Source organism: Neofelis nebulosa, chromosome 10 (assembly GCF_028018385.1).
Source record: "Neofelis nebulosa isolate mNeoNeb1 chromosome 10, mNeoNeb1.pri, whole genome shotgun sequence".
NCBI classification, from domain to species: Eukaryota; Metazoa; Chordata; class Mammalia; order Carnivora; family Felidae; genus Neofelis; species Neofelis nebulosa.
The window spans coordinates 44,807,634-44,819,807 of NC_080791.1; the positions used below are offsets into that span (position 1 = coordinate 44,807,634).

The 12,174-nt window shown below is 38.2% G+C and overlaps 1 protein-coding gene across 1 annotated transcript in view; it reads left to right on the top strand.

Moving 5' to 3' along the window:
• The window catches only part of RAB38 (RAB38, member RAS oncogene family), a 58,153-nt gene that overhangs the window by 12,714 nt on the left and 33,265 nt on the right, over positions 1–12,174 (top strand). Inside the window, exon 2 of the mRNA XM_058687534.1 lies at positions 10,763–11,043. Within this exon, the coding sequence (XP_058543517.1) occupies positions 10,763–11,043 (281 nt within the window). The remainder of the gene's footprint in view (positions 1–10,762; positions 11,044–12,174) is intronic.

Sequence of the window (12,174 nt, forward strand, 5' to 3'; positions counted from 1 at the left end):
TATCATTTTATTCATTGCTCTCAGTGAGAGTATCTGGTAGGTACTATTTACTAATCCCATCACAGCACTGAGAGAACTGTGCTTAGACAAGCTAGAAAACAGATCAGCAAGGAAAAAAAGTACATAAAACTTTTCAAAAGCCATACAAATCGTAAGGGATGGTGGTGGCTAGGAACTGAGATGTGTTTACTGTTTTCTAACTACTCTGTTCTGCTGTTTCCTAAGTGTCATACAACAGTGCAATCACTTTCACGTGCCGTAGATTAAGTTGCAGTTAGAAAACACACCTTATTCACCTCACACCTATCAGAATGGCTAGCATTAACAACTCAGGCAACAGCAGATGCTGGCAAGGGTGTGGAGAAAGAGGATCTCTTTTGCACTGCTGGTGGGAATGCAAACTGGTGCAGCCACTCTGGAAAACAGGATGGAGGTTCTTCAAAAAATTAAAAATAGGACTACCCTACAACCCAGCAATTGCACTACTAGGCATTTATCCAAGGGATACAGGTGTGCTGTTTTGAAGGGATATATGCACTCCAATGTTTATAGCAGCACTATCAACAATAGCCAAAGTATGGAAAGAGCCCAAATGTCCATCGATGGATGATGAATGGATAAGGAAGGTGTGGCATATATGTACAATGGAGTATTAGTTGGCAATCAAAAAGAATGAAATCTTGCCATTTGCATCTATGTGGATGGAACTGGAGGGTATTATGCTAACTGAAATTAGAGAAAGACAAATATCATATGATTTCACCTATATGAGGAATTTAAGATACAAAACAGATGAACATAAGGGAAGGGAAACAAAAATAATATAAAAACAGGAAGGGGGACAAAACATAAGAGACTCTTAAATATAGAGAACAAACAGAGGTTTGCTGGAGGGGTTGTGGGAGGGGAGATGGGCTAAATGGGTAAGGGGCACTAAGGAATCTACTCCCGAAATCATTGTTGCACTATATGCTAACTAACTTGGATGTAAATTTTAAAAAATTTTAAAAAAAGGAAACACACCTTATTTATTTTAAAGGAAGAATTTTTTTTATTTTTTGAACGTTTATACTTTTGAATAGAGCTAAAAATTAAATGCACACATTATTGCTGAGATCATGGAGTTTGCTTGGCTTAAAAACAACCATCTTAATATACTACTTCTAGGCAGGATAACCATAGTGACTAAAGATAGAAAGAATTGTGATGCTTGATGGTATTGGAATAAAAAATAAGTCTTATGTAGGACAGAGGGATACATGTGCATGTGCATATGTGTGCCTTTTAAACTTAAAACAGTAATTTAGAGAATGTAGAGGCTATAGCATAAGTGCTCAAACTTTTAGTTCACAGCATTCTTAAGTGTTAAGTCATGTTTTCATGGTGCCTCTAGGTCAGTAGGATAACAGGCCAAGTTCTATATATTTGGGACATGGAACACCTCAAAATTTGAGTCAGAGTAGACATCACCACTCTCATTTCCTGTTTCACATTGATTTTCACATGACTCTTGTATTTGTTTTTGTTTTAGAGAGAGAGAGAGAGAGAGCGCGCACATGTGCATATGAACAGGGGAGGGGCAGAGGGAGAGGAAGAGGGAGAATCCCAAGCAGGCTGCTTGCCCAGCATGGAGCCCAAAGGGCGACTTGATCTCCTGATCTCAGGACTGTGAAATCATGACCTGAGCCAAAATCAAGAGTTGACACTTAACTGATGGAGGCATCTAGGTGCCCCTCTTGCTTTTTATTACACAAACTGAAAAATCCAGTTTCAAAAAGATAGGATCACATCAGCAGGAATGTAGTGTTATCTAAGGTTAAAATTGTGATCTACCTCAAGCTAGTAGTTCCTGAGGTGTTTGATTGATCTTGAGTACCATTGTGTTTGCCTTGAAATTTTAAAATATCCTATTGTACCCCTGTGAGTTCACTGAGACACCCCAGAACACCCTGGTATACATCTTGGGAATTACAGCTCTGGAGGAATCTGGAAATTCTTTAAAAACAAAACCCTTAGAGTCCTAGACTTGTGAGTTATTTGTGAAAGTGCTAAGACTTGTGAGGTTTTTGTTTTTGTTTTTTTACTGTCTTGTGAATTATTTATAAAAATATCTATAAATGTTACTTAGAGGCGATATCTCAAATGCTAAGTAATCCAAAACATACCTTTTTACTTAATGTGTTTGAGCTTATATTCAGTGGAGATATTTTTAGGTTGTTTGTTAGGTATTTGTTTCAGTTGTAATTAGTTTAATTAAAAACATGGCATGCTGATTGTTTTATATCCATTCATGCCAACTTCTCTTCTGTGATTTGGTTTCATTCCCTCCCTCTATCCAGTATTGGCCATTCTATCACTATATGATCTTATTTCTCCATCCAAGTGAGTTATTTTATCTAAACTGAGTAGTTTAAGACCTCAGTCAAAATAAATTCTGACAAAAAAAATTTTTTTTTGAGATACCAAGGCACTAATTGTCTCTCTCTCTTTGACTCTCTCTCTGTTTCTCTCTCTCTCTCCCACATACACAGCCTGAAATTTAAATATAAATATAGAATTGAATGAGAATATTTTGAAATTTAATTTAAAAACAGATCACTCTAATTCATTCATCTTTCTTTTCTATAATGTTATTGTTTATGGACACCTGAGAAACCAATTGTTATTTTTTATGTCATCTTACTCTTTCACGCTTTAGCTTATTAATTCAGTACACTGCATCTAACTTTACTTTCTTATTGAATAGAGGTAGGATTTGCCTGTAAGAGATGACAACCAGTAATAGGATGAAAGGAGAGCCATCATTTATGGGGAAACTAAAGAAATTGCAGAAGGAGCTTCAATGGTTCTGAATTGGGGACAAGTTTTTTCAAAGTGAATCTTAAGAATGAGCAGGAGTTTAGGGGTGCCTGGGTGCCTCAGTCGGTTAAGTGTCCAACTTCAGCTCAGGTCACGATCTCACAGTTCGTGGGTTTGAGACCCTTGTTGGTCTCTCTGCTGACAGCTCAGAGCCTGGAGCCTGCTTCCGATTCTGTGTCTTCCTCTCTCTCTGCTCCTCCCCCACTCATGCTCTGTCTCTGTCTCTGTCTCTGTCTCTGTCTCTCTCAAAAATAAATAAACATTAAAAAAATTAAAAAAAAAAAGAATGAACAGGAGTTTGGTAGGCATAGAAAATAAATTAGTTGGATCAGAGATCTTGCTTTATTTAGTTCACTCCTCTCCCTGCTGCAGTTCCTGCTCACAAATAAGAAATTGATGTTAGCTGTTATTTCATTACATAAAGAGTACTTGTATTACAGTTCTGTTCTATCACATGAGTCTGCTGTGAGCATAGCCTAGGAGCCTCTCAGAGTGTGTGTGTGCTATGGAGACGTAGAGAACAGTACTTGAGTAATTCAACAATGAGCTCAAGAAGCTCAGTGTAGTTAGGGACGTAAACTGCAGAAATTTGCAGCCCATCAAAAGCAGTACAAGGCAGGGCCTGCATAAGTGGGCAAGCAAGTGATAGAGTCAGTGCCATGTGAGTATAATGGAGGAAAGAGTTGAGTATGGGCCAAGTAGAATGCTCCAAGAAGGTAGGGTTTTGTACAGATTCGAAGAATAGTTAGGACTTAGATAGAGAGTAAGGGAATGGATATGTTCCAGTGGGAGTGGAGGGTGCCAGGGAGTGAATGTGAATGAAAACAAGAAGCAGAATTTAGGAGAGCTGTGCAAGTCAGAGATGTAGCAGGACCTTGAGCTCAGTCTGAGGATCAGCCTTTAACTTGATCAAGGTGTGCAACTTTGAAAATCCCACAGGAGCCCAGAGGATAAGAGTAAATGAACTCTTTTTTCTACCTGGCAAACTCTTACTCATCTTTCGAGGGCCTATCTGAAGTGTTTGTTGCCAGTTCAGGATCACTCAAGCTACTGCTCCCTGTTTCTGTAGGAAATAGGAACACAGTTTCCTTGTAATCCTGGATCACATTTTGTTTCTCTACAAAATTCCATTTACAGTAGGTGGATATCCTGGAACAAGCCCAAGTGCATTAAAGAGTATTTTGATGCAAAAATAAGCAAACATGGGATCCTAAGTAATCATTTATAAGAGGCTTGCAATAAGAAAAAAGGATCAGTAGCAACAATTTCTTTAAAATAAAATTACATAAATTTCATTAAATTCTAAATATTTCGTTAGAGTTAGTTTTTATAAAATTGATATAATTACCCACACTTAAATGTAAGGTGGAGTTTTGTGGTATATGACAATATGACATGCATAGCATCTCAGAAAGTTATTTTCCCTTTAAAATTGGGTGTTTGGTACTAGTCAGCTCAAATGAACTAACTCCTAAACATTACTCATATGATGTAGACCTTGTATTTCTAAATATTCTGAGTTTTCAAGACATTCCAATATCTGTCTTATTAGAGATCTTCCAATTTATAACTGTTGGCAAGTCGTCCAAATTGCCTTAAATCTTGTGTAGGTCACAGAACATGTTAGCAGCCCAACATCCAGTTTGTGGCATCTGCTGTAGGCAGTAGGGGATCCCTGAAAGTGTTTAATTAGGAAAATGATAGGGTGAAAACAGAGCCTTGGAAGGTGAATTTGGAAGAGGTGTATAGAAATTAAAGTACAAGTTCAATATCTAGCCCTGACCACAGCCTGAAACTTCAGCCTTATATATACAACTGCCGACTCAACGTATCTGCCTAACAGACATCTCAAACCTAACATATCAGATCCTGACCTGTTTCCACAAAAGCTACACTTCCAAAAGTCTTCTCCATTCCAGTTAATGGCAACTCCATACTTTCCATTTTTTTCAGCCAAAAGTTCTGGAGTCCTGCTCGCATCATCTCATACTATACATCTCCTCTACCATTTCAATTTCCAGATATACCCAGGAAGCCAGCAATCTTTACCACCCTTCACCATCACCATGTTGGTCCAAATTATTGTCTCTTGCCTGTCTCCTCACTTCCAACCTTGACACCCATAGGTCGTTCCTTAATGCAGCAGCCATACTATCCATTTACTCCTGCTCGTTGATGTTTCTCAACTGCTCACAATCCTTCAGTGCTTCCCTCTCTCATGCAGGGTAAAAGGCAACCTTCTTATAATGGCCTGAAATTGTTTCCAGTTTGGACCTTGAGATCTGCCCATCTCACTGCACACTACTCTTCCCCTTGCTCAGTCCTCTCCAATGCAGACTCCTTGTTCTTCTCTGAATACTTGCTTCAGAGTCTTTGTGTTGTTCTGTCTAAAACCCTCTTCTAAATATCCATATGGCTTTCTCCTTTACCTCTTTTTGGCCTTTACTTAAATAACACCTTCTTTGTGGGCCTCCACTATCCATCCTGCTTAACTTTGCCTTCCCTCCCACATACCATTTTCTCCTTTCCTACTTTATTTTTCTCTGTAACACTTCACCAGCTAATGCAGTTTTATGTGTACCTTACCACTGTTTATCTCTTTCCACTAGAATGTAAGATTCATTAGGACACAGACCTTTAATTATCTTTTCTAGTTGCTAGAACAGTGCCTGAAAATTAATAAGCATTCAAAACTTTGTTGTTCAGTGAATGAAGGAGGTGAGGCAATCCTAACTAGAGTGGTTTCGATGGGAATGGAAAGAAAATGATGAATACAAGAGACATGGCAGAGGGTGAGCCTTAAAGTCCAGTTAAGCCTGCAAGTATCTGCTGGGGTGAGGGGAGGTAAAGAATTAAGGGTTATTCCTTCACTCGGTGAGGAGACCTTACTGAGCACTCACTGTATACTGAATGTTCAATACACTTGTCATGGGGGTGCTTAAACCTGGTTCTGGCTAGGGGGAACTTACAATTTTGTGAGGGAAGATTACACATGGTTAATGCCAGTATATCAGCCTAGGTGACTTGGAAAAAAAGTGATTGATTGATACATTTCTGTCACTGGCTTGATGGGGCAAAGTAGGGAAGAGAGAAGATGAGACGGTTTCAAAATGTTGGACAGAAGGTAAGATGGGCCCTTAAAAAGTGGACAAAACCTGCTCACGAGGATGTCAGCCAGACTCTGATCCTAGTCTAGATTTCCTTGACTCACTTTTCAAAACCAGCTTAAGCTATTGTAAATTCAGTAATTAGATAGATTTTTTTTCCTCTAGATCCTTGTGCAAGGTCCATATTTACTCTCATTTTTATCTTCCTGCTTTTCATTCTATTATTCCCTAGAAATAAAGAGCATATCTGTATCTTGGAGGAAATTTTAGCTCTATGGATTGTGCCATGACCCAAAACATATGTTATTTTGAATAGAGTAAATTGATTCCAAATTTCTTAAGAATATGAAAATGATTACAAAAGCATAACATTCCAGTCTAAAACTTGTTGCAACAGATATGCACCTAGCCCTGTTAGAATAATGTTAATTTTCTCCATCAATGAACATCTTTCGATTATTTACTGGAAATGAAAGTATAATATAGAGCAAGTGTGTTAGTACACAGCACTCGTTCATGAATATACGATGATGTTGTATTTTAGAGGAAGAAAGAACTTTAATTTTAGCTTATTTCTGCAAGAGTATCTTGAGTTTTTACTATATCAAATAGGTGGAAAATAGGCCTCAGATTTATAAGATCAAAATATGATCAACTTGCTCTTCAAGATTTTACAGTGCTGTAGTAGAGACTGAAGCATGAATATATAGCATAATAAATGTAAATGATGTCAGATAAAGAAAATGCTACAGGGTCGTGAAAATGTTGGGAGGCCAGGGAAGGTTGCAGAACTGTAATGGCATTTCAGGGCACAATTATAGGATGTACAGGATTTCATTGGACAGAGTGAGAGGAAGAAAGATGGGGAAGGAATTCAGGTTTTGGGAATAGAGATATAAAAAGGAAAGAAAAATCCAGGGAGTAATGGAGGATGTGTTTTAGAAAGAGTAAGTACTCTAGTGTGGCTTCGCCATGGAGCACTTGAAGAAAGTGACAGGAGGAGAGTTTGGAAAGGTGGTTGGAGCCAAAGTCTCCTTATCTGCAGTTTTAATAAAGGTGTCTGTTTTTAAGCATGTAAGAGGCACTGAAGGGCTAAAGCAATAGAGCATAATGGTAATGTTTACATTTTGAAAGTGGATTAATACAGAAATGGTTTTAAGATTTCACCTAGGGACTGCTTAAAAAGATAGATTCCTGGGCCCCATATAAAACTACCATGTAAGAATCTCTGAAGAACATGGCCCAGGAATGGGTGTTCTATAAATACCTAAGATGCATTTTCTTTCCTGCTTTATTGAAATATAATTGGCATATAACGTGTAAATTTAAGCTGTACAGCATGATGGCTTGATATATTTATATATTTCAAAATGATTACTACGATAAGATGAACACCTCCATCACCTTACATAATTCCCTTTTTTTTTTGTCTGTGGTGGGAACATGTAAGAACTACTCTTTTAGCAACTTTATACACATAATACAGTATTATTAATTATAATCATCATACTATATATTAGATCCCACCACTTATTTATCTTATAACTGGAGGTCTATATCCTTTGGCCAACATCTCCCCGTTTCTCCCACTCTCAGACTTCAGCAACCACCTTTCTACTCTCTGTTTCTACAAGTTTGACTTTTTTGGATTCCACATATAAATGAGATGATATAGTATTTTTTTCCTCTGTCTGACTTATTTCACTTACCATAATGTTCTCATAGCATTTGCCATGTTGTTGCAAAAGGAAGAATTTCCTTCTTTTTTGTGGCTGAATAACATTTCACTGTATGCATATACCACGTTTTCTTCATTCATTCATTCATTCATTCACTGGTAGACACTTAAGAGGTTGCCATGTCTCATTCCTTGTGGACAATGCTGCAATGAACAGGGGGGTGCAGATAGCTCTTTAAGATAATGACTTCATTTCCTTCCTGTGTATGCCCGTCTGGTGATCCCTTATGCTGCCAGAATGTCTGAAGACCTATGTTTATATTTATATTTATTTTAAGATCAGTAGCAGTGCTGATGGGGAAGAGGACTGATCAGGGGCTGCTTCTGAAACAGAAGCATTGGTAGAATGTTGGAGACCCTTTGGACAGAGAGGCGAAGAAAGAGTCAGATGACTTGAAGGTACCGCTCTGGGGCACAATATTACTAGTGATGCTGAGAACTGGAGGGAACACAGAGGGAGTAGGAGGTGGAGAGCTGGTTGCTTACATCTGAGGAGGTTGATTAGAGGGGTTGCCAGAGGCAATAACGAATTTAGTTTCCGGTATCCAATCCCATTTCCCTATTTTACCAATGAGGAAAGCTGAGGCTCAGAATGGTACGGTGACTAATCTGAGGTCACAGAGCTGGTTGGTTAGTAGTGGAGTGGTAAATGGATGTGCCCAGTTTAACAGAAAACCCAACACACTTCCTCCTCTTGTTTCTATGCCTGTGTAGAAGATTCACAGCTTGATTATGTGCACTGAGAACATCTATAGAGTATTAATTACCAAGTGAAAATCCATTAAATAAACATTATGACTGTATTGCTTGTGTATATTTTTAGATGAGTCTGTGACACCAAATGGACCACTTAAGGCCATTGGGACAGAGGGCCACGCATTAATTTACTAGGAATATTTTAACTCTAGAAGCAGGAAAGCAGCGAGGGACCTAGGAGGTCAGCCAAAACAAATTCATGCACGTAAAACATGCCTGACATACAATAATAAGCACAGGTGAGAAAACGTAGTCTTACGAAGAGGAATACATTTGTCTAAGGCTGCACTGGTAACCAGTGATTAAAATGAAGACTGGTGTCTTCTGACCATTTAATTTACTGCCTTCTGCAGCAAGGTTTTCCAAATTATTACTGCAGCCATCGTATTAACTTTTGTGGTTCAGTTGATTGCTTTGTCATTTAACTTTCCTGGAAGCTGAACATTGAATCATGAGTCACATCGACAGGGCTATGGATGTGTGTGTAGAATCTAAGAGAAAAGAGAACCTACCTGCTGAATTGGATCATTTTTAGTGCAAGCATCCAGTATGACACTTCTTAGTTTAGCAGTTCAAGGGCAAAAAATTATGTATTTCCAGCACAAAGTACAGAGCCTGGACTGTATTAGCTATTCAGTAAATGTATGTTCAATGAGTGATCTAACCCCACAGGGAGTTTTTGAACTATCGTCTTTTTTTTTTTTTTTTTAAGTAAGTTACCTATGATACTCTCCTCAGGTCTCAATATTGGCCATTCGTAGGGATTCATGAAAAGTCACATGGTTCTCATTCTTTTAATAAAAAACAGCAGAGAGAGAGCTATCAGCTGACAAAGGAAGGATAAAATGTGAGTGCTAGAAATGCCCTTTTCTGAATGTGACCTCTTATCAGATCACCGGAAATATAAACTTTTCAAGTCCACCAGCCCAGTGACCTCAGTGTACAAAGATCACTTTTTTCTCTTTGTTTCTGATCTGGCACACATACCCTCATGAACTCAAACACACACACACATACATACAGATTTTCCTTTTTGAATTCCTATAAAGGTGTTAAGCCTATACATTGTTTTTTTGCATTAGTCTTAAAAGTGACCCTTTGCCATAAATTTTAAATGTAAAAATCTTTCTTCTTCAGGACCTCCTTACTCTATTATGAAAATCTCTGGACAAGCAGATTATTGAATAACCCATGACTTTGCTTTTCATCTGATTAGTTCCCTGAAAGGGATCATAAGACAACTGTGTAAAGCCTAGAGGCCTTCAGAGTCCCAAATGATCACAGAAGCCTTTTTTTCCCCTCTCTTCCTGAAATGTCATGGCCACCCTGAGCAGTATCAAAGGAGATCACTGTTTGCATTAGGAACTAAAAAAAGAAAGAAAATAAAAGAAATTTAAAACTCATTTGGGAGAAATGAAAGTTCATCTGTGGGTTGTGTGTCATATGAAGAGTATTATACCTCTTTCTTTGATTGACTAGACAACTATGGGGAAGAAAACAAAGCTTCTGTGGTGAAACCCATATAAGGAATGTTTTAGGATCATCATGTGCTGGCCCCTACCGAATGCTCTTCTTTCCAGTGATACATGCGTGAGCACACAGGCTCACACACTATAGGACCATTAGGGCGGAACCCTTGACCTGCATCCATTTTCACTAGTGCTATGGATCATTTCCTCTTCAAATCTGCAATGCTAATGCCCATGTGAATATCACAACCTACAAAAGAGGTTTTTAACTTGAATTAAAACTCACCATCACAACATCTTGTACTCAGAGTTAAATGTAAAGTGTTTTTAAAATTGTTGACCTATATGTCCTTAGATATAGGCCAGTTCCGGCGTTTTATTCTTTTTGAGAGAAGTTGGCTTATTAAATACACACCTCGCTTTATTTTAATTTTTATAACTTTATAAGACTCTTCACATGAATAAATGACCAAATCAGAATAAAAGGCCTTTGGCCATACACTTCTGGAGTTTTGGGTTCAAAAAATATAAACCCACCCTTCATTAGCTCCTGTCTTCAGCTACTGCTAGTGGATAGAGTTACAACCAATAAGATTCATTCCATTTTGTTAATTAGCTGAAATCCCAGTCAATTTTGGTCATAAATTCTGCTCTGGTACTCTGGTTTCACTACCTACATCATACTGATTGTGTACTTAGCTCACTCTTTAAAGATAAGTACTGAAGCACTTTAGTGAGGGATCTGCTCACACTGGACACCTTGAGAGGTTCCAGTATATGATTCAGTTTACAATTGTAATGAGTTTTTGATTTCTCTTTCTTTTTGGTGATAGGTCAAGAAAGATTTGGAAATATGACAAGGGTCTATTACAGAGAAGCTATGGGCGCATTTATTGTCTTCGATGTCACCAGGCCAGCTACATTTGAAGCAGTGACAAAGTGGAAAAATGATTTGGACTCAAAGTTAAGTCTTCCTAATGGCAAACCAGTTTCAGTGGTTTTGTTGGCCAACAAATGTGACCAGGGGAAGGATGTGCTCACGAACAATGGCCTCAAGATGGACCAGTTCTGCAAGGAGCATGGTTTCGTAGGATGGTTTGAAACATCAGCCAAGGTAATGTGACCTTAAAGGGGAAACCTATTAGGCAAGATTCACAAAGACAATAATCATATAATCATTATCATCATCATTATGATGATAATATGTGTTTGTTTAGTGATTTGTATTTCCCAGATTGTTTTAAGCTCTTTCTCATCTCAAGAGGATGAGTTGGCAGGGCAGAAATTACTATCCACAATTTAAGATGATTTTGGCAGGGGCACCTGGGTGGCTCAGTCGGTTAAGTGTCCGACTTCAGTTCAGGTCATGATCTTGTGGTTCTTGAGTTCAAGCCCCACATCGGACTCTGTGCTGACAGCTCAGAACCTGGAGCCTGCTTCAGATTCTGTGTCTCCCTCTCTCTCTGCCCCTCCCTCACTCCCCGCTCTCATTCTGTCTCCCTCAAAAATAAATAAACCTTAAAAAATTTTTTAAAAAGATGATTTTGGCTAAGAGAGCAAAAAGCAACTTGTACATGGTCACAGTAATAATAGTTAATAACTGTGTTTGTTTAGTGAGTGCTTATTATATGTCAGGCGTGTTTTACGTGCATTTTCTCATTTAGTCCTCAATAACAACCCTGTTAGGTAAGTATGATTTTAGAGTGAATGAAAGAAATGGGCCTTGCATTCAGTGTCACTGCCTTATCCATGTATTAATTAATTTATTCCATCAATATTTAATATGTTCTTCTGTATGCCAGGCATGGTGCTTTGCCCTAGAAATGAAAAGATGGCAGGAACACAGAACTACCACATTGGGAATACTGGAAGAGTGGAGTGAGAAAGTAGTTAGCAAGTATCGCTGTGAAGAACATCGTGTGGTTTGGCACTGCTCACTCTTCAGGTGGTGGAGGAGTAGCAGGGAGTGGGGCAGAGTCAGGGCTGGAAGATGAAGAACCCAATGTGGTGTGATAAGGATATTATTGTTCCCATAATGCCCCATGCTGCCATCTCATCTGTCAGATGCATGGTTTTTGCTTTACTCCCGTTTGTTTTTGCTTATATTTTTGTATCTCAGTATCAGAGAGAGAAAAAAAAAAAGCTTTTATGGTAAATTTTGAAAGTGAAAAAATACATAAATTAACATAACATATTGTAAGTTTACATATATGTTAAAAATGTAAGTATAAAATATATGAAACAT